Genomic DNA, 24,134 nt, shown 5'->3' with positions numbered 1-24,134 from the left:
TATAAACATTTCCCGCATAGTTACACAGCATAAACCCTTTGTATTCTCTTAGATATTAGGTAAGATTCGTTGAAATTATGTATGTAAAAACACTGTTTATATACAGTAAAACCTAAAATATTATTTTAAAGATATCGAGCGTCTCCGATATCACATATGTTACAGCCATTACGATAGACAGGCCACCAGCAATAAATGCGTACAATGCAAGAAAAATTGTATACAGTAAAATGTGTGTACAGTGACACTAAACATACGTACATGTACTAAGTACTGTACGTAGAAAATTAGTTATGGTTACTCACCAACAATGAAATGACGACTTGTCCGATAACGATGAGTTTATTTTTACTGCACAACAAAGGAGAGCGTTACAGCTCTTCTAAAGGAGACTCTTCAGGCGACTGTGTAGCACTGCCGTTGTTCTTCTTCTGGCAGTCTTCAATCCAAATCCCTAAAGCAGATTCTATCCAGACCACTGCCTTATTATATCCACTTACAACTTGTTTTGTGCCCTGGTTAAAGGACACTGCGGCCGTAGATCTTATATTCTTTTCCTTCTTTTTAAATAAAAAGAATCGTGGACTCATTGATGCCGTAATGGTGTCCTGCAGCGGTGTAGCTGTTCCCTTCCTTCAACATATCCAAAACATTTACCTTTTCGGTAATCGTTAGCATCTTCCCTTGGTGCTTGGGCATGGCCCCTGAAGCAGTAGCAGGAGCAGATCGTTTTGGAGAAATAACAAAAGGCTTGACTACACACAAAGATAAACACAAAAGAGCACAAAAAATAATTCTTTACGCATTGAAACACATTGATGCTGAATGAGCGAGACGAGACTTCTTGGTTAACGCAGCGGAATCGAATTTGGCGTTCCATCGCTGAGCCAATCAGCACACAGGAACTTAACTGCGTGCTCTGATTGGGTAGCTTCTCAGCTATCCGCCAACAGCGTCCTTTGTATGAAATCAACTGGGCAAACCAACTGAGGAAGCGTGTACCAGAAGTAAAAAGACCCATTGTCCACAGAAACCCGTGAAGCAGTGAAAAATCCATATAAGCATATATTTAGATATGCTTGCATATAAAATCTGCGATAGAGTGAAGCCACGAAAGTCGAAGCGCGATATAGCGAGGGATTACTGTATATAGTCCTTGAATGCTTAATTAAAAATCAGCAATGTGAAAGGTGGTTGTTGTCCTGGATGGATTTGTGATTCAGCAATCGTCGTGATGCACAAGTTTCTCCCTCCAACGTACAAGATGACATGCTTGACATGTCACAGTCTCTGACGTCATTTTGTCCTGTCGACGATCTCTAGGTCCTACGGATGTGTGCGATTATTTATGTTAGATTCAAATGTGGGTCTCCAGAACACATCACATTGCACAAATATGATTGGCTAGTTATCCTGGTGATGGATGGCTCTGCCCAAAAGCTTTGTTAATCATGTGTATTTGTACATTCTCTTTATTGTCTCCATTTGTTTTTCCGTTTGTGTTTTAAACTGTCCGACCATTAGAAACTAAAAGCACCATAAATTACTTGGATAACAAGACACATGCAGTAAAGTTCTAAATTACTGATACAATAAAACAGAATGTGCAAAAATACAAAAGGAAAGAAAGAATCCAGATGTATTTAGACAAGTTACTTTCATTGTAAATTCCTCCATAAATTAGTTAAGTGAGTTTCCTTCCATAAATTCCTCTGTAAACTAGTTAGGCCTTTTATAATCCATCATAGTTAATTTGAGGAAATTTTAAAAAATAATATAAGCAAACGGGAGTTTCAAAAAAATGATGATTCTTATTGTTTTGTTTTTTGAAATGTATTATTCCTGAATTTTGCATTTTTGAAGAGTTTTACTTTGTTTGATTCTCCTTATTTAATTTAGTAAATTAAAATTATAGGTCACTGTTTTTTTAAGTTGAGCCAGGGGTTTAGTGATTTCCCCCTCCCTTATAATTTTGGAGCCTCAGACTTTTTCAGACTATGTAAGCCCCTGGCTTTTTTTTTTGCGTTTTTAACACTTAAAATCATAAGACCCTGGGACACTTTTAGCCAGGCAGCCACCCATCCAGCCTGCTGATGATCAATTCTTGGATAGAAGTACAGATGTCTTTTTATTCCATTGGTAGATTACAGAATAAGTGAAATGGGTGGAGGTGAGGCTAATAATGAAAGAAGAATCAATCAGACAGCATATTTATAAAGGCGTCTTCTCACTTCCCTTGGCTGGTGACTCATTAATCACGCCTGACCTTAAATTGTCAAACGAGACGGAAGCAAAATCAAACCAAACCTTGCAGCTTTGACTTTTCATTTTGCAAAAAGGTCTTTACTTACTCAGTTTCTTAAATGATGCAGTTTCAGGAGAACTGAGTCTTCATTTAAGTGAATAGAGACTCAAGGTGACTTTTATTATAAAGACTGGTCATCACATGTCAATATATTATCTTAAACATTTCATTTGCTACTTGTCTTTAGATGTTTTTCCCTGCACAGTACAGTGGATATAAAATGTCTACACACATCAGTTAAAATCGAAGGTTTTTGTGATGTAAAAGCCACGATCAGTCATGTCAGAACGTTTTCCACCTTTTTTGTCAAATTGTAATTGTATTATCATGGCATTTGTGAGATTTATCGGATACATTTACTGAGTTCATCTTCTCCCACCCTTGAAGATTAACACACACATACACATTCGCACAGCAACCCAATCCAGCATTCATGTCTGAGGGACACCTCAAAGACTCACCCACAGGTATGTGATACCCCACAGGGGCGAGAGGCAGCACTGCCGCTAACAGACTTATCTCTTTCTTTATCATATTCAGCCCAGAGAAGACGTCCCCTTCAGGGAAACTAATCTCACCCCTTCTGGTGGATCCAGTATATAAGGGACACACCACAAATGTCAGAGTCTCATTTGGACCCAAACCCACAAGTAGGACAAGTAGCTCTGCAGACCCTTTTTGATTGCCATATTAATAGAGAGGAATCTTGTTATTTAAGCAGTTTACATCATACACAAAAATTGGGAGTGGTCTCCCCTCGACTTTCTTGTATACTCAGATATGGGGATGGAGATTAGTGGAGTAAACCGCAAGGCAATGATTATATTTTTATGCTAGCTGAAATCCGCAGCATGGCCCAGGAGAAAAAGAAAGTTTTTTTTTTTTGTTTTTTTTTTAAAATCACAACTTTAAAAATAAAAATTAATTAACAAACAATGAATACTCACTAATGTGTTTGTTCTGCAGCCTGGTATGTACGTTATCATCCAGTTGATGCTCAGAACCAGCCAACTCTATATAATAATTTCAAAAGCAAAAAGGGGCGCAGTGGGCCTCAAACAAAGAATGCTGGCAGTCACCTCCAGTTCGCTCTCTGGTGGTCGTGACGAGTGTCAACTGGATGATAACATGCATACAAGACTGCAAGATCACCCCCCACCCTACCCAGAAGGGCGTGGGTTAGGGTTGATTTCACCCTATTGTATTTTTAGTCGACCAATGAAAAACGTGTACCAAGTTTCATGAAAATCACTCCAGCTGTTCGGAAGTGATGCTGGAACATGCATACATACACACATACAGTACATTGACTTTTAATTATATATATATATATATATACTGTGTGTGTGTGTATATAATATATATATATATATATATATATATACTGTGTGTGTGTATATACTGTATATAGATTATGTACATTAAAGAACCATCAACAACAAATCAAATTAATGATATGTTGATCAATTATTATAAAAATAAAGCTGAATAAATTGGAGTGCAGCTGCTTGATTAAAAGGTAAAGTACCACTTCCAGTTAATGGAATTAGGCAAAAAGTTGATAGATATCTACATTTTGTACCTAATACTTGTATGCAAAATTTAGTTGACCTAACTGATGCTCTGTGTAAGAAAGGTCAGAGCAGACTATACTTTCTGAGAAGGTTGGCATCCTTCAACATCTGCAATAAGATGCTGCAGATGTTCTATCAGACAGTTGTGGCGAGCGCCCTCTTCTACATGGTGGTGTGCTGGAGTGGCAGCATAAAGATGAAAGATGCCTCACGCCTGGACAAACTTGTTAAGAAGGCAGGCTCTATTGTAGGAGTAAAGTTGGACAGTTTAACATCTGTGGCAGAGCGACGGGCACTAAGCAAACTCCTGTCAATCATGAAGAATCCACTGCATCCACTGAACAGTGCCATCTCCAGACAGAGGAGTAGCTTCAGTGTCAGACTTTTGTCACCGTCCTGCTCCACTGACAGACTGAGGAGATCGTTCCTCCCTCACACTATGCGACTCATCAATTCCACCCGGGGGAGTAAACGCTAACATTACTCAAAGTTATTTCTGCTTTTACATGCATTTTTATTTCTATTTAATTTAATATTTTTTTTTTTTTGTATATCAGTATACTGCTGCTGGATTATGTAAATTTCCCCTTGGGATTAATAAAGTATCTATCTATCTATCAATCTGAAAGTGTACTCAGGTTATTGTGTTTATATACACAGACACACAGACATAATTCTAAAATTGGTATTTTCAGACTCTGGGAGGTCTAAAATGGTGAGATTCATTAAAATCTCGACTTTGAATCTTTGGACGATTACAATACTCTCCCTATACTTCTAATGCGAGAAAGTAACAAGAATAAAAGGCGCGACCCGATTGGCAACCCCATCAGTTTGAATGACTAGGAATTTAATCCTTCTTCCACTCAAGAATGTATGAGAGAGAAATATGTCCAATGTGAATAAATTTAGTCCATCCTGTTTTTTTGAGTAAAATATTAAAACTTAATATAAGCAGTCAGCAGTTTAAATATAATTAATTTTTTCCACTCCAGGACAGTAACATATACAAAACAAGCGAAAATAAATCAGAACCTATTTAGAGAAAATAAAAATCAAAAGCACACACCATCCTGGTTGCATAAGTGTGTGCACCCTATTACTGTATAATTAGGGATGTGGCTGTAGTTCAGAATCGACCAATCATGTTCTGTCTTATGCTAAAATATAGTATACACCTGCTATCAAATATAGTTCAGCTAATCCTGTTGGATTATCCTGACATTTTCTTGGCTGTGCCCTACGTAATGCATAAACTGGAAACGCAAGACGTATGGGGCTGAGTTTTCGAATTGAAGAAAAAGTTGTTCGAGGAGCCTAATCCACATGTCAGTTATCCAGCTATATGCTTAAAATGTGCAAAACACTTTATTTTTTGCTAAAATATTGTTAAATAGATATTTCTGGAGTAATCAGCTCACATTATAAATGGGAAACTAAAGCCTCATGGGATTGACTTTTTGAATTGAATAACCTTCCTCCCCCCTCATTTGTTGAAGAGTCCTCTCTTCAATTCAAAAAGCTAGGACCCATGAAGGCTTACATGGTATAGATTGTACTGAAAACGTACTAAAACCCCTAATTTTTAAAATGGTATGCTACCAGCATTTTTTTAACACTAGAATTACCAAAGCCTACGAAAAAACTCATAAACTCGGCCCACATTAAATCTGTTTGCACCTCTCCATCAGCATCTTTTGTGTTGTAAATGTGTCAATACGCGCAAGCAGCCTGCTATCCCATCCTCCCACCACCGCAGAAATGGCAAAAAGCTCTCTCAGCTCAAGCCTTGTTTATCTGTTCGTGAGGCACCGGGAGCTGTAGAGGGTAAATAATATATCATTATTTGGAACACATGAATTTCATATGTGTTCCATGTCTACAAAGATCTGTGTAAGTGTATCATGGCAGAACATATACCTAAAAGTACTAACGACAAAATTTTGACATGAAGTGCATAATGTGTAAAGACTAGAAGTCCAAATATCAAATAAGCACTTTCACAAAAGGTACAAGTATAACAAAACAAGTGCGCTTTTATTCAAGAATATAACTGTAGAAAAAGAAATTGGGTTAGTGTACTTCGTTGTTATGACTGCTTTGGTAGTACATTGGTAAGAACTGTAGACTCTTAATCAACAGGTCGGGGGTTTGAGCTTTACCGCATCACAAAATAAACGTTTTGAGTAGTGAGCTGCTCTTATTGTTACTGTTATACAGTACAATAAAAACATACATTTGATTTGAGTCTGTAACAGCCGGTGGAAATGTGTGGTGCTTGTAAAGGTTAGAGTTCCTTTTTTGTTTAGTTTTATGCTCTCTGCCGCGTTCACATAACACTTCATTAGATCTTCAAAGATCTTTGTAGACATGGAACACACATAGAATGCATGCGTTCCAAATAATAATATATTATTTACCCTATACAGCTCCCGGTACTACACTCTCAGATAAACAAGGCTTAAGCTGGGAGAGCTTTTTGCAGTTTCTGCGGCGGTGGGATGATGGGATAGTAAGCTGCTAGCTGCTTGCTGCTTTTGCTTGTCGACACATTTACAGCAATAAAGACGCTGATGGAGAGGTGCAAACAGATTTAAGGAGGGTTGGATTTAGGATTTTTTTTTAGGCTTTGCTAGTTCTAGTGTGAATTCGGTACAGGAAGTAAATGGTAGTTTGTGAGCACCTCACGGTCAGCCGTTTATTAGTGCGATTTCAACTCGCCTTCTCTCCATCCCCTGGTTTTCATTGAAAGGATCCCCCCAATACCCCCTTTAAATTTCAAACGTATATATAAATGAAATGCACTGGAGACTCTGAGGGAGAACCGTTCCTTGTGTTGATTTGCACTGCTACCATTTTGCAGTGGAGCAAGGAGACTGCTGTGAGCTGTTGTGGGGGATGTATATGGGGAGTTTCACGCATATTTGTCCAAGTAACACCCATTGGACTCTGCTAACCCATTGGACGAGAGGGGGTGCTGCCGGTACCTTTTCTTTGTCTCTCTTTCCCTCTCCATTGCTGAGAAAATGCCCCAATGAGGGATGCTGAGACCCTCTCAGAAATCCTGCCTCTTCCAGTCTAGAACTATAATGCTGTGTTCCATTTACCTCAAAAGTCGGAGCTGGGAATGACATCACACCTGAGTTGACTGCATTCCACTAAAATATTCAGTAAAACTAATATAGACATGTCCAGGAAACTTTTGTTGGGCTTGCTCCATCAGTAATAAATAGCAGTTGATAACAATGCATTATACTTTTTTTTTTTTTTTCACATTCGAACAGTAGCAACTTGTTCACAGATAGAGGTTGGATGGTACTGTGTGTAGTGGTGCTAATAAACAGTTTAATACTACAGCTTTCACTAAAGTTCAGGGGGTACATTGCCATTTTGGAATGATGTCATAATCTGAAGTTGGACAAACTCAAACTTGATGGACCAGCCCTGAGTTTCTGAGTTGGTAATTTGATTTATGGGGACATGTCAGTTGAAAATTCCAACTAGGAACTTTGAAATTCCAACTTCCCCCTTCAAATGGAACACAGCATAAGTACTGATGTCCCCAGAAGGAATGGCATCCGATAAGAAGCAGATCTCCTTTATGCTGGATGTGACCAACTAAGCCTAGCAGGCTAATCGGGCAGTTTGTGTGCCTGTTTCTATTCTTGCACCATTTTGGTCTTCCTGGGCAACCGCTATGACAGTTGCCGGGATTTTGCTGTGGGTGACACTTGGGGCCAGGCATAATGTGAGTAACTAAAAACAAAAAAAAAATCATTATTTTTTTTGATTCATGACATTATTTTTTGTATATTTAATTTTTTATGTAATATTTAGATTTTTAAAATGTTTTTCACAGTGGCTCCAGAAGATGGAGGGAAGCCTTTTCAGTGCCCGGTGTGTGGTCTGGTCATTAAAAGGAAGAGTTATTGGAAACGTCATATGGTTATTCATACAGGTCTCAAGAGTCATCAGTGCCCGCTCTGTCCCTTCAGATGTGCCCGCAAAGACAATCTCAAGTCACACATGAAGGTAACAATTTACAAAATATTCCTCTCTTTTTTTTTTTTTTTTACCTTTGGTTAATTGGAACATAAGTTGATGTAAGTCAGCAATGAGGCCATTTAAGCAATAGACTCCAGCTGCGGAAATCCAGAGCTCCACTTCATTGAGGAGGTTGTTGTTTTATATGATAAGTCGGTGATAACACGCGGTCACACTGTGGTTTAGGGTTGGGTGAGGTGAACCAAGTGACAGAAACCTGCAGTCCAAATGGCTGTCCAGTGGAGCTACTGAATCACAGAGTTGTGGAGGTCTGCAGTTTGACCCATCTCCATATAAGGCCCAGGGTGGCACTGATTAGCACAATCAGAGCTGAGGGACTTCAATAGTTTGGGAAGTAAAGAAGAGAAGATAAATTTAAACTTAGTTATCAGATGAAAGATATATAATAATTTGGCTTTCGGAAACATTTATCATTGAATTTATCTGGAAATGTTCTAATGCGATGATTTAGGTTACTTGCGCAGCAGTCGTTACCAGCCACATTCATTCCACCTTCCAGACAATCTTTTTCTTTTGCTTCTGATAATATTAGCTAACTGAACATGTCAAAGCCTGCATGTAGTTATGGCTAAACCAAGTTCTTTAATTAGTTTAAAACCAAGGATCCAACGATAGAACTCGAGGAAATGTGTACTTCACCCCTACATCATAATAGGGACACAAAAAGTTAGTGATCGAAATCACCAGCATGAGCATACTACCGCATTGGGACAGTCTGACTTCTTTTGGTGAGAAGAGTGCTAACCTGCTGTCCTTGAATGAGCCAACCGAACAAACCATAGTGAGCAAATTTCCTTGTTTCACAAAAATGCCCCATTGTTGCTCCATTGGGATCAACCACTTGGCTGTATGTCAAATCGACTGCGTGTTCACCATAAAGAGTCCAGTTCATTTTTATTGAAGCTCTGTGTGGTCTGGTGTGAGTCACTGGTACACATACTTTTAACTGCCAATAGATACAGAGTAGCACAAACCGATCTTGAAGTCTCGGTGGCTGCACACTGTGTCCCTGAAATGGAATGCAGTGCTGGCAAAGTACATAAGATTTATCCACGTAGAGCAAAACAAACTTTAAAGGGGCCTCCAACAGTCAGAAAATATAAGAGACCCTGTGAAGAAGTAATAAAAACAAAAGATACATCATTACTGTTTACTGCAATGGAGTGGTGCCCTGTCAAGGGTTTATTGCTGCCTTGTGCCCTTCGCTAGCTGGCATACATGACAAAATCCTCCATGACTCTGGTCTGGATTAAATGGGTTAGAAAATGACACATCACTGTTTACTAGCCATTTCTATCTTCTTGATGGAAGAAAAAAGTGCAAAGCATCTGCATGACTGTAAACGAAAAAGATGAGCCAGATGAGTGAGCTGCAATGTCAAAAAATACTGTGTGGCATGGCCAGTCAGTGCCCCAAAAATTGGACCTTTGTGAGTGCAAAGATATATATATATATATATATATATATACATACATACACACACACTAGGGGGTTTCCTCTGCTCGCTGCGCTCACCAGCCACTTCGTGTCTCTGTCACTCGTGTTGTGAAGAGGGGGACTGAATGCACCCCAAGGAAGATGGTGATACAATGGGAAACAAATAGTTTTTTTTTTTTTTTACCTCCTTTTTGCTCGATCAGCTGCTTGATTGCTGCTGCTGCCGCCATGCGACGTGATCTGCATTTTGCATGGCGCTTCAAATATTTAAAAGCCTGTACAGCAGCTGTCCTACTCTTTGTGTTTTATTTCCGGCCCCGGGTGTGGTTAAATCTCTTGGCACAAATTCTCATCTCTCAGGACGTGAGTCATTGATATTTTAGTTTATAATTTAAAAAAGGAATAAGAATCTGCAAATCTAACAACATCACATTAAAGTTCAAAACAAAATCATTGCACTTTTTCTTCTCCATTCATCTCTAGTGCCATTTTAAACTAATCAATTTAGGTATGTTTACAAGCTTTAAATTTTACTCCGTTGGCCATGCTCTCTTTCTTAGGGGTGGGGGTTAATTTGTTTTAATCTTATTTTTTTTTTTTTTAGTAAAAATAAAAATTGATCTATTTGTATGGAATCTATACTAATAAAAGGCAAAGCCCTCACTGACTGACTCACTCACTCACTCACTCATCACTAATTCTCCAACTTCCCGTGTAGGTAGAAGGCTGGATTTTGGCAGGCTCATTCCTTACAGCTTACTTATAAAAGTTAAGCAGGTTTCATTTCGAAATTCTACGCGTAACGGGCATAACTGAATCCTACTTACGTACATATATACGGCCATAGTCTGCAGCTCGGTCACCCCATCACCACGCCTCCCACTTAATTGAGTGCTTGCCCATAAAAGCTGTCCGTCAGCAACTATCCAATAGACAGGCTGCCGGGAGTTAAAATTGCTGGTGAAGGACTGTGCTTATGCAAACAAAGATGAGATGGTCAGGGATAGACTAGTGTTTGGCACAAACTCAGTGAAAGTATAAGAGAAACTTTTAAGTGCCGGGTCTGAGCTAATATTAAATAAAGCCGTGGACATTGCAAGATCGCACGAGATAGCACAAGCACAGCTGAGAACCTTCGATGCATGTACTCCGAGCGGCTCATGTGAACTGACTGTGAACACAGTACGCAGGCAACAAGCAGGAGCTCCAAAGAGCGCAGAACAAAAAACGCATTATACAATTGAGACGGCAGCAAAAGAATATGAAGCGAGTGACGCATACAAGCTCATAAGTGCAGCTACTGCGGTAACAAAGGACACGGTAGAAAATGTCAATGTCTAGCTAAAGGAAGACAGTGTAAAAAATGTGGTAAATTGAACCACTTCGCTAAAGTTTGCAGGACTGGGAAAGTTAAACCCGTGCATGCAGTGTGTGATGTCTCAGATAAAGAGGAAGACGAGCTGTTTATTGATGCAGTAGGACAGGAACAACCCTCTAAATTTGAACAAGCCTTTGTAGACATATCAATAGGAAAGCAAGGTGTAAAGCTTAAGTTTAAATTACGTTCATAGACACGCTGCCGCTAAATATTCACAGGCAAATCCACAACTTAATACCAGGAATGCCTGTTAAACATCTTAGATTCACGAGTACCGATTTGGGTAGTGAACACTTTGATGAATCTTTACAACAGTTGACAAACACGGAATGTAACTTGAACACAACACATCCGCCAAATACGAACCTAATTGAAAGAAATAATGATAATCAAATCCTTGATGACAGCAACACTCACAACAGTGACAAAACAATTAACAATCATGTTACGTTATTTTTAAAATGTTTCCTTTTCTTTTTCTTAACTTCTTTAACACACTACTTCTCCGCTGTGAAGCGCGGGTATTTGGCTAGTGATTACAAAAAAATTAATAAAAATAAAATCATTGCACTTTCAGGCTTAGGATTCGTGTGTATATATATATATATATATATATATATATATATATATATATATATATATATATATATATATATATATAATATGTGTGTGTGTGTGTGTATATGTATATATATGTATGTATATATATATGTATATATATATATATATATATATATATATATATATATATATATATATATATATATATATATATATATACTAAAAAAAGAAACGTCCTCTGACTTTCAACTGTTTTACTTTCAGTAAACTTAATGTGTAAATATTTGTATGAACACTAAAAGAGTCAACACCATAAGACATAAACTAAAAATGTTTCACAATGTGTCCCTGAATGAAGGGAGGCTCAAAATCAAAAGTACCAGTCAGTATGTGGTGTGGCCACCAGCTGTTTGAAGTACTGCAGTGCATCTCCTCCTCATGGACTGGACCAGATTTGTCAGTTCTTGCTGTGATATGTTACCCCACTCTTCCACCAAGGCACCTGCAAGTTCCTGGACATTTCTGGGGGGGAATGGCCCTAGCACTCATCCTGCGATCCAACAGGTCCCAGACGTGCTCAATGGGATTGAGATCTGGGCTCTTCCACTGCGAGGATGATCAGCTGTCCTTCCTGTCTCCCTGTAGCGCTGTCTTAGGCGTCTCACAGTGTGGACATGGAAATTTATTGTCCTAGCCACATCAGCAGTCCTCATGTCTCCCTGCAGCATGCCTAATGCACGTTCACGCAGATGAGCAGGGACCCTGGGCATCTTTTACAGTCGGTAGACAAGTCTCTTTAGTGTCCTGCGTTTTTAGAACTGTGACCTTAAATGCCTACTTTCTGTAAGCTGTTAAGGTCTTCACGATCATTCCACAGGTGCATGTTAATTAATTGATTAGGGTTAATTGAACATGCATGGAAAACATTGTTTAAACCCTTTACAATGAAGATCTGTAAAGTTATTTGGATTTTTAAAACATTATTGTTGAAATACACAGTCCTGAAAAAGGGACGTTTCTTTTTTTGCTGAGTATGTATATATATATATATATATATATATAGATATATATATATAGATATATATATATAGATATATATAGATAGATATATAATATATATTTATTTATTTTTATTTATTGTTATTTTGTGGCCATTTGTTGGTTGTAGCATCAGTAAAGAAAGGCAGACAATCAAGTGACGGTTACCTCTGCAGCTCCACCATCACTTTTCTCACAGCTTCAATGCAGACTGTGTCATTCTATGGCCGCCACTACTGATGCACGAACATGATAAACAAAAGGCATATGGTCTTTGCAGCCTCTAGTGGCTGGTTTTTACAGTTTCTTGAAGGTTATTACTCAGCTGTTTTCCTATGACCCTTGGCCATAAATACAAATGGACTCAACCCAGTCTACTGCAAATCGCCGTGTGACTATGTTTTTTGGATGGGTGGTGCAAGCAGTATCCTTTCTTAGCTTATAGTATCAGGAAGGATGCCATATTTTATCAAACTCCACCCACTTTCAGATTTCTAGCCTTCCTACTGGTGCAGTCATAAGTATATGCCAAATTGTTTTGTTAGCCATCTTATTTAAGGGTGTCATTATCTGTCCAGTTTTAATTTTGTCATAATATAAAGTTTTACACGTGTTCTGAGTTCACTTTTGGTTTTGAATCACCAGGGATCTGTTCTTATTCTTTCTTTTTAATTGAGAAAATTGTTTTGGGTTAATGTCTTACTTTGTATAGTCACATGACTGCGAGGGCCTGGACAATTCCATTACTGTAATAGACATATAATTTGGACTGCAAACTCATTTTCCTTCATCCTTCTGTAAATCAAACAAGTTGGTAATTTTCCTTAGCAGTAGTTAGCTTTTCTCTGAAGTAGATCCTAGCAGTAGGATTGTCATTTTGGTTTTGAGTTCGTTTTAACTTTCACTGTCAAGTTGTCTTGCATGGCCAGACGTGAATCTCAAACGAGAGTACACATCTGGGGTCAACACGTAAAAAAGTGTGCAGTGAATGGCAGCGAAATCTAGCACTGCAAAGTCCACATCCACAGAGCTTCTTCATAAAATATCCCTCCCCAATTTCTTCAGTCCGTGCGTTTTAAAGCCACCACCAGGGTTTCAGGGAGGGAGCAAAAGATATTGAACAAAAGCCTTGACATCGACGCTGAGAGAAAATAAAAAGCTAAAACTGCTGTTATATCTATTCAGGTGTTCAGTAGCTTAAGGTAACTGAAGCTTAGTAATTCATTTGCACATTGTAATGAGAGATGTGACATTGGATACATACACAGAAAAATAGACCACCGCAGCGTCTGGGTTTCACACATTTGAGAAGTGCCTCTGCCTGCTATGATAACTTTCTGCCTTACTAACTATTGCATTACTGTATGGCATAACAACAGCATAGAGAGTTTAGATAAGCGTTATGGCGTTTGTATATACTAAGTGTTAAAACTCTGCGGGTATTATGTCACGGCATGTTTCCATTTCCAAATAGACAGTAATGTTAATTAACTGTTCAGCCTCATCTGTGGTTTTACTGGTGGTGTTAGACAGATTTGTGGATTCAGGTTTTTTGAGTACTGAAATTCGTGTCTCCTATGGCCGTTTGTTATCCACTCTCTTAACGGTAGTCCTTTTCACGAAGTGTGATGCTCCATTTACTTCAAATGCATATTTTGTAGTTCATATTTTCATGAATATAACTGCCAGTTCTTTCAGGCTTACAACGACTCCTACACTATCATCATATCGCTGAACAACAGAAAGCTCTCACAGCACCTGTGACAAAATATCTTTCACATTTAACATCCGTCAATTAGTGCCGTCAAATGCCAATTTATAATCTGATGTTACGTAAAGGTTTTTTCCTTGCAACAGGTTATATCTCTTTTTAGAACAAGTTGTGTTATTTTTAAAAAAGTGCCATGTGGTCTATGCAGAGATGACACGCCTTTATAATGCATGCAGAATATGGTTGGTTTTTTTTTTTAGGAGACTTTTCAACTGTAGACGATTCATCATAAACAGAAGCTTGCTGTCAGACAAGATTAACTAACAAGAGCACCTCTGATCTTTGCAATTCGAAATCCCCACACCTACTCTCAGTGCCACCTTGATGAGGCGTTGGATTAGTTTAGAAAAAGGACCCTTGGTGAGCCGTCTAATTGCCCCCCCATTTTAAGCCACATTCCACTCATGGTTATCTCCAGATGTGTATACTATGTGTAATGTCTTGCTCTGTGGCTCCTGGATACCTGTTTGTCTTTGATCTCGTGATTTTGACCATTTCATGTCTCAGTTTCCATTTATCATTTCCTGGTATTTCAGAAAGTTACTCTAAAAGTACTTGCTAATTACTACAACAACAACAACATTTATTTATATAGCACATTTTCATACAAAAATTAGCTTTACATAATGAAGAAAAATAAAAGACAAAATAAGAAATTAAAATAAGACAGCATTAGTTAACATAGAAAAAGAGTAAGGTCCGATGGCCAGGGAAGACAGAAAAAACAAAAATAAACTCCAGACGGCTGGAGAAAAAAATAATCTAAAAGTGCTTAGAGTAATTCTCAGGCGCTCAGCATGTCCTTAGCAATTTCAGGCTTGTGGGTAGCTGGATCTGTCATGGCAGCACTGTAAAGACTAGACCTACTGAGTCCCTTCTCTGGAAGACTGTACTTGACTCGAAAAAAAATGTAAAGATTAACTTTACCTCAATCTGTATCTTTTCCACCGCAACATGTGACATGTCATGTACAGTATCTCTAATTTGTACTGTTATGCTAATGACATTGTGGCTTTTAAATAACAAGCATCATTGCTATGGTCTGCATTTGTAATTATTTTTTTTTTTGTGAAAAATCCAGGAAGAATTTTAACAATCTATACGTCTTATCTGGGGTTTCCTTACCCAAGGAATTGAATTCTGACAATAATTTCTTTCTGTCATGCACCTGGAAAAGGTCAAAAATTGTTAATGACTTCCCGTAAGAGAATTTAGCCCTGCTGTTTTGCCAAAGTTGTGCAAGCCATTGCTATGGCTATTACCCACAAACCCCTGGGAGTGCACAACACATGATGTCCCTCGGCCCTTGCATTTAAAGACCATCACTTGTGGTTTTGAACTATCTGAGTATTGCGTAATAACACTGTGAGAGTATTTTGCTGCTTTTCAAAACTCTCTTTGATAACCAAACATCCTTTCTAGCTTTTAGGGCCTTTGATTTTTCTACATAGAGCTTCAAATGTGACGATTTTCTGGTTACAACTTTGGCTTCTCTTTGACCTTGCTTTCTTCTTCTGATCCCATTATTCTAGAAGTGTCTGTCTCTTTGAGGCAATGCACATATCTTGCCTTTTCAGTTACTTTGCTGTATGTGTACTCTGCAATACAGATCAAATGTTTTAGTTCATACAATCTGTTTACATACATTAGAACAATTTTGACGAGAACAGGCCATTCCACTCAAAAAATCTCACCAGTCCTATCCACTTAATTCCTGCAAAATTATATCAAGGCGACTTTTGAATGTCCCTAAAGCCCAACTTCTCCACCACGCTACTTACTCCATGTGTCTATAGTTCTTTGCGTGAAGGTACATCTTTGTAACATTTGTGCAACATTTAACCTTAACAAGCTTCCAACTGTGCCTCCATGTTCTTGTTGAAGAATTTATTTTAAAGTAACAGCTGGTATCCACCGTACTAATTCCCTTCATAACCTTTAAACACTTTGATCATCACACCTCTCAAACTCTGTTTGCTTAAACCGAGAAGGTTCAGCTCCTCCGGTCTTTCCTCACACGTCTTAGTCCTGGAATCGGCCCAGATGTTAATGTAGTCCAGAAGTCAAATTTGAAACGAGCTGATTGGCTGTGGCTAGCTGTGTTTTCAGCTCTTTCATATTCATGACAAAATATTTTCTGTTTGGTTGGTGATGGTGCCTCTAGATGGGATGTGGTACCCTGGCTCAGCATAATTACTGAAAACCTTTTGTCATCACCCTCGCTCTCTGCGTGATTTCCCCTGAGCGTTGGTTAACACAGTTTTTTTTCCCTGCTGTGACCCACCAACATTGTAGCTTGTTACCGTCTGACCTCCCAAGCTGTATGATCTATACTAATAAAAGGCAAAGCCCTCACTCACTCACTGACTCATCACTAATTCTCCAACTTCCCGTGTAGGTAGAAGGCTGAAATTTGGCAGGCTTATTCCTTACAGCTTACTTACAAAAGTTGGACAGGTTTCATTTCGAAATTCTACGCATAAGAGTCATAACTGGAAGCTATTTTTCCCCATATAATGTAATGGAGTCTTGAGTTGGAGATGGCCGTGGGGGAGTTTCGTGTGACATCATCACGCCTCCTACGTAAGTACGTAGAGAACAAGGAAGAACTCCAAACAGCGATGAGCACAAAACGCCATTTCAAAATTGAGAAGGCTAGTTTTTTTTTTTTTTGTTGTTGTGATAGTAGAGCAATGTTGCATACTGTAGCCAACATTACAACCTACATTAGCCAATATTCTACTCAAAAAAATGAAACCGGGAAGTATCCAGTGTAAATTAATCATCAAATATTTCCAACTATTTGGGCTGAACGTTAAGAGAGTTCAACTTATTTTATAATTCATAAATGATACATTCTATGACAATGTGCAATTTAAAATATCTAAATAAATAACAACAACAACAACAACAACAACATTTATTTATATAGCACATTTTCATACAAACAGTAGCTCAAAGTGCTTTACATATTAAAGAATAGAAAAATGAAAGACATAATTATAAAAAATAAATCAACATTAACATCGAAGAAGAGTAAGGTTCAATGGCCGGGGGGACAGAAAAAACAAAAAAACTCCAGACGGCTGGAGAAAAAATAAAAATATAAAAATAATAAAATGACTGACATATATTTGAAAGTTTTTTTTGTCAATTCTTTTCTATTTAAAAGCCTAATCTATACACATTTTTGATCTGTTTAACACTAGAATTACCAGAGCCTACGATAAAACTCGTAGATCCGTTCCACCTTAAATCGCTTCTTAAATCCGTCCTCCCCTCTCCGCCAGCATCTCTTGTCCTGTTAATGTGCAGATTATGAGCAGAAAGCAGTCGGCTATTCTATCCCCCACCATCGCAGAACATGCACGAACTTCTCCCAGCTCATGCCTTGATTGATTATCTGGGAGTGAAGTGGAGTTTTAGAGTTGAATTAATAGATCGTTTTTGGAACACATGCATTCCATGTGTGTACCGTTTCTACAGTAATCCATATAAACACATTGTTAAAACAGAAACTTTTTCATATTTTAGTAATAAATGTTACAAAATGTAGGCATAATCTATAGAATATATATAGATTTCTAAAGATTAAATATGCACTTTCACAAAAGGTTCAAGCATGATACAACCTCTCCCGTGAATAGCCCCCAATACTGCCGTGCCTCAGAGACCGGAGTTCGATTCCCAGGTGAGGAGAAAGAGTTTTTTTTTAACCTCAAACGGACATAAAATTTATAAATTGGTATGCACTGTCAACTAATGAGATTGTTATATTTTCATGTGGGATGCTTCTTTTAAAATATTTTTGAACAACTGAGACTGTAATTAACATGAACAAGTGTCCTTATAACTGTTATTTTTAAGATCCGTAACACACAGACAGAGCACTGCGTAACAGACAGACAGGCAGAGAAGTCACTAAATAAACAGGGAAGGCACATGAACTGAAAGAAAAAAAAGATCAACATGTGCGTTGTTCCCGCACTGAATAAGTTCACGCGCTCTAACCCCTCCCCCTCTCCTCCGATCAAGTAACGCTCGCGCTGTCAGCTCAGAAGAGGCAGGCGGGGCGGGGTTTCGAGCGTACAAGAACCGTCTTTCCTACATTACGACGTGTGTATCTGTTGCAATGCGCACACTTTTCTATATGCTGTGGTTTCTATTACATTGAAAGTGCACTTGACACTGACACAGTGTATTTTCCTGGGGACGATGTTGCATCCTCCTTTTTTGAGTTTTATTTTCTCAATGACGATCACGCTCTAACCTCTGCCCACCCGCCTATTTTTCATTTAGTAGTGCTTTCTCTGTCTGTCTATTATACTATGAACTCCGTCTATCTATATAGTAATAACAGTAATTTTATTATTATATAGCAGCTTCCCTGTCTGCCTATCATATAATGCCTTTCTTTCCTATCTATCTATCTATCTATCTATCTATCTATCTATCTATCTATCTATCTATCTATCTATCTATCTATCTATCTATCTATCTATCTAACTATTCCCTTAGCTGTTTTTGAAATATCTATTATACAGTACTTTCCCTGTTTATTTAGAGACTTCTCTGCCTGTTTGTCTGTCTGTCTCTCTATTATGCAGTGCTCTGTCTGTCTGTGTGTTATGGATCTTTTATCAGTCATGTTAATTGCAGTCTCAGTTGTTAAAAATATTTTAAAAGGAGCATCCCACATGGAAATATAACAATATCATTAACTGACAGTGCATACCAATTTATAGATTTTATGTCCGTTTGAGGTTAAAAAGAAAAAAATAACAGATTCTACCCAACGGGGAATCGAACTCAGGTCTCTGAGGCACGGTAGACGTGCTACGCCACGGGAGTTGCTGAGTCTTGTTTGAATATTTTGTAAAAGAGGGTTTGGAAATCAACCCTTACATATTCTATAGTTTATGCCTACATTTTATAACATTTATTACTAAAATATGAAAAAGTTTCTATTTTAACAATGTGTTTACACAGATTACTGTAGAAACGGAACACACATGAAATGCGTGTGTTCCAAATAACGATCTATTTTTTCCACTCTAAAACTCCACTTCATGCCAAGATAATCAATCAAGGCAAGAGCAGGGAGAAGTTCGTGCATGTTCTGCGACGATGGGGGATGGACTAGCCGGCTGCTTGCTGCTCTTAATCTCAACATTAACAAGACAGAAGATGCTGGGAGAGGTGCGGACGGATTTAAGTAGCGATTTAAGGTGGGACGGATCTACGAGTTTTTTCGTAGGCTCTGGTAATTCTAGTGTTAATGGCTTATCCTCACCAGGTGACAGTGGCAGAGTCGACTCGTGGGGATCACAATCTGAGCTCTAACAGTGCTGATTGTGCACAAAAGCTCAACCGTGATTTAATGTTTCTGTTTGCTAATGTTTAATTGTTTGTGTGATTGTTATTGCTTTTGGTACATTGTCAGGCTGTTTGGTGATCATTGGGTGTTGTTTTGTTTAATAAATAATAAACTAAATGAAATATTCTAATATGCTAATATTCTAATATATTTCTAATATAAATGTTAATCGCTGTTATTTTTGTTTTATAGAAAGTTATGAATATGTTTGAAGGAAATATGATTTTACTATGCATTTAATTTTGATTAACAATTTTATTTGTTCAATTAATCACAATTACATTTTTTCTTCGGATAGCAGCCTTGCAATTTACTTGAACAGCTTTCTAAATTAAATTTTTAAACGTGAGTTTGATTTTGTCTGAGTGAGCTGTGGACTAGTTGGTCTGATTTGGGGGTCATGTCACACATCACATGACTGGCTTCATGGAATCCCAGCACCAACTGCCTTTGAGCCTCTAAGATCATATAAATGAATGAAGGCTACTACTGAGCATCCCTGGATGAATGTTCCTAATGTGACATGGCCTTTAGTCACCTCTAGCTCCTCGGTATGTCATTCACTATTCAACAAAGAGAAGTTGGCTGGACTGATTTTATCGTTGACTGAGACTTTTGTAGACCTAGATTAGGCCTTCTTGTAGCCATCCTTGTTCAAGACAATTCTTAAGATGATATTCTGTTTAGCTGCTGTAGTTTCCTTTAAATATTCATAATGTTAAAAATATGGCAGCAATATATTTGGAAGAGCAACAAAATGGAGAGTAATTTAAAGGTTTCAAGATGAGTTTTCTTCAGCATTTGGTTGGTAATAAAATTTGAGTTTGGTAGCCATACCAGCTTTCGAACCTCAGTACTGGTACCAAAATGATATTGGAGCAAATAACCGTTTACACAACCATCTCCCTCCCCAAAGCCCCCTGTCACACATCGGCTTCCCTGCTCCATCAACTCGTGTTATAATATGAAGTTTTAATGTCACTGTCTCTATACACACTGTTATGGATGCATTCATACAGGCAGACCAAGTATGGTACACAGGGACTAGGCTGCATTTAGAAACCATTAGCCTAGCAGTTTGGAGAATGGGACAAACTGCAGTGTGAGCTTTGTGCTGTTCTTGTTAGAGGTGGGGTTTGAGTTTACTGTCCTTGTTTGGAGACCAGAGAGGACCCTGCACGTGGAGAAGACAGTATAAACACATGGAACAAGCAGTCAAACCCTCTGAAGCTGTCGGGCGGAAGATTTTGTCATCCCTCTGGAAAACCCTTTCAGCGTGGTGACGAAAGATGGCAGACTGCTTAGATCAAGACTCCCACACCTTGATAAAGTTTGTCATAAACTTTACGTCTGTAACCGCGTTAAAACCGTCAGTAAAGTAAGCTAAAGTAGATTTGTCCCTCATGTGATGTCTGTACCGCCGTAATCACGATAGGAAGGATATCGCCTTTTCTGTCATATTTCTATATTTTTCGGTTACTTAACATGCCACAATGTCAAAAGAACACATTTCCGGAGAGCTAATGCCTCCTAAGGAAACAACTCGGTGCAAGCATGGTAGGATTTCCCCTTTGGAGTCTCCAGCGCATTTATATTAAAGCATACTTTTGAAGAGTTTGGGGGTCGGGGAGAATTGCAATTGTGCTAATAAATGAGGAGTTTCAAAACGACCATTTCCTTCCAGCACCAAAATTCAGAAAATGCTGGTACCATGCTGTTTTAAAATATCGGCACCTATGTTCATGCCTAGTCGGAATGAGAGTCGATGTGTGCCTTCCATTATGCTGTATTCAACACATCTGTAGTTCTTAATAAGTGAGACGATTCACAAAATTGAATTCTTAAGCAAAGTTTGATGTTTTGCCTTCAAGTCATTTCACAAATCAAGTAGCATTTCACTTCCATAGAAATTTATGCTACTGACACAAGAAGTAGGATATTTTTCCTCAGAGAACCAAAGACACATGGAATAATGATCAAGTAGTGTGGTAGAGGATAGGTCTTCAGGGACCTACAAGGTTAGATTCGATGTTATTTGTAAGAACCTGGACCAGTGAGGTTTGCTGGGCTGATTGGCCTCTTCTCATCCAATTTTTTTGCATTAATGCTCCTGCCTATTAGTATTTAAATGAAACTCTAGTAGAAAAATAATGAACATTTTCAGTCACGTGTAGACATTTTATTTAGTTGCCATATGTCCTAGTAGTACGATGCCCACTTTGCCAATTATGATGGTGATCTTAGCATTTGCAGTCCTGTCAAACATAAGAAATTTGACAAATGAAAGGAGACCATTCAGTCCTTCAAGCTCATTTGTTTAGCTAATAGTTAAGCTGTCCTAATAGCTCATCGGTCCTAATATCTTAAAGGTTGTCAAGCTTTCTGCTTCAACTCCATGTCTCAGTAGTATGTTCTAGAGTCCCACAACTCTTTATGCAATGAAGGGCTTCCTGGCTTCAGTCCTACATGCACTCCCCCTTCATTTCCACTGATGTCCTCGAGTATGTGATTTAGCCTTGTGCTGAAAGACTTCAGGTTAATCGACTTTGTCAAAGGTTGCATTAGAGATAAAAAAAACGAAACTTGGATCTCCATGACACTGGGAGCATACAAATCTTCAACCTGTTCTACAGGAATTAAAGACAGGAATGGGTAATGGTGGGGTGGGAGGAATTTTCTTCCCATGTAGTGGATTTTTATGTGTAAATAACAGTAATGTGCTTGATGGTGTGATTTTGATGTTACTTCATGCGAAGAATGTGCAGCATGTCACATTTTTTAAAAAACACACTGCACTTCTCCAAGGTGATGTGAACGAGGGGCATAAATAGAATTGATTTGGTGGGTATGCTACAGATTATATAGCTACGGAACAGGACACAGGTGTACACAGAAGTGTGAAGGAGAACAATGAAACTCCTTGTTTTCCACCCTTCAATAAAAATTGACAACCCCATATAAAGAGTTTGGTGAAACAAATTGCAGTGTGAATTTCACAAACTTGTCTCACTAATTCTCTGGTTTTATGTCACAGCCCAGAAATGTATGATTCGATTGACTGGGAAAATGAGAATATGAACATGTGAGTGAATGAGAAGATTTGACATTTCTGATCCTGATTTAACAGTAAAATGACTGAAGCCTACGAAAAAGGCCACCTTAAATTCCTTAACACCTCTTCATTAGCGTCTTTGTTTTGCAAATTTGTCGATCAGCACAAGCAGCCTGCTATTTTATCAGCCCCACTGACACAGCTGAAGTTCTCCCACCTCAAGTCATGAAATGTACGTATTCCAAATAACCCAATACAATTACAGACACCTAATAAAGATAAAGAAACTTGAGCTGAGACTTGAGCCACATGAGAGGTTGAGCATCATACTTAAAGAAGTGGGAGTTCATGGTGTGGGATGTAGATGGGTGCAGAATTTGCTCAGACAGGAAGCAGAGGATGATGAAGTGAGGAACCACATCAGATCTGGTGATGTTAAGAGTGGTGGCCAGCAGGGGTCAGTGCTGGGGTCGCTGCTATTTTTAATAAATATAAATGATTTGGATAGGAATAAAAGTAACAAGCTGTTTAAGTTTGCAGATGATATCAAGACAGGTGGATTGGCAGATAATCGAGAATCCACTGAATCATCACAGAGGTACTTGGACAGCAGGCAGGATTGGTGAGGTTTGCAGCAGATGAAATTTAATGTCAGTGAATGTGAAGTATTACATGTAGGGAGTAAAAAGGTGAGGTTTGAATACACAATGAGAGATTAAGAAGGCTAACAGAATGTCAGGTTATATAGCGCCTTGAAGTGTGGAGTTCACATCCAAGGAGGTTATGCTGAAGCTTTATAACACACTGGTGAGGTCTCATCTGGAGTCCTGTGTGCAGTTTTGGTCTCCAGGCTACAAAAAGGACATAACAGCACTAGAAAAAGTCCAGAGAAGAGCAACTTGGCGGATTCAGGGCCACAGGGGATGAGTTATGAGGAAAGATTTGAAGAGCTGAGCTTTTACAGTTTAAGCAAAAGTAGATTAAGAGGAGACCTGAGTGAGCGGTTGTCTGAGGGGATTAAGTGAAGTTGGCTCAGACAGAAAGCAGAGGGTGATGGTGCGAGGCAAGGTTATTATAGTTAACAAGAACTAAAATCAAAACTGAAACTATTATTAAAAAAACATTTTCGTAAACTGAAATAAAATAATTAACAAAACCAAAATTAAAAACTAAAACTAAACGAAACTATTAAAGTAGCTGGAAAGGCGAACTGAAATAAAATAATCATTTACTAAAATATTTTTAGTTTTAGTTTTTGAATGAATATTCTTGCCGTTAGTCTTTAACCCTTGTAAGTTCTGCAATCCTACTCTAGATAAACAGGTTTAGATAATGTATATGTTGTTCTTAATCTCAGACGCTGTCTCTGTTGTTTTGTGCCTGTCCATACTCTTATTACCTGCTCCTGCTCTGCTCATTATGGGTTTACTGTTCTTATGGTGGGCTATTCAAGACTTACCACCCCTAACCTTGACACTACATGCTTGTTGTTCTTTGTTTCCCTCAATACAGCTCGGTGGGGTCTGCACACTGACTCAAGCCTAAGAGTCCTGTTCTTCCTAAGCCCTTGTGATTT

At 38.4% G+C, this 24,134-nt stretch overlaps 1 protein-coding gene across 3 annotated transcripts in view; it reads left to right on the top strand.

The window, feature by feature from the left end:
- znf827 (zinc finger protein 827) overlaps positions 1 to 24,134 on the top strand; it is a 224,708-nt gene that overhangs the window by 89,022 nt on the left and 111,552 nt on the right. For all 3 annotated transcript variants that reach the window (XM_039750210.1, XM_039750211.1, XM_039750209.1), the window contains exon 3: positions 7,739 to 7,911. In XM_039750210.1, the coding sequence (XP_039606144.1) occupies positions 7,739 to 7,911 (173 nt within the window). The remainder of the gene's footprint in view (positions 1 to 7,738; positions 7,912 to 24,134) is intronic.

The sequence above is a fragment of the Polypterus senegalus genome, chromosome 4 (assembly GCF_016835505.1).
Source record: "Polypterus senegalus isolate Bchr_013 chromosome 4, ASM1683550v1, whole genome shotgun sequence".
Taxonomy (NCBI): domain Eukaryota; kingdom Metazoa; phylum Chordata; class Cladistia; order Polypteriformes; family Polypteridae; genus Polypterus; species Polypterus senegalus.
This window is presented reverse-complemented; position numbering and strand designations above follow the sequence as displayed.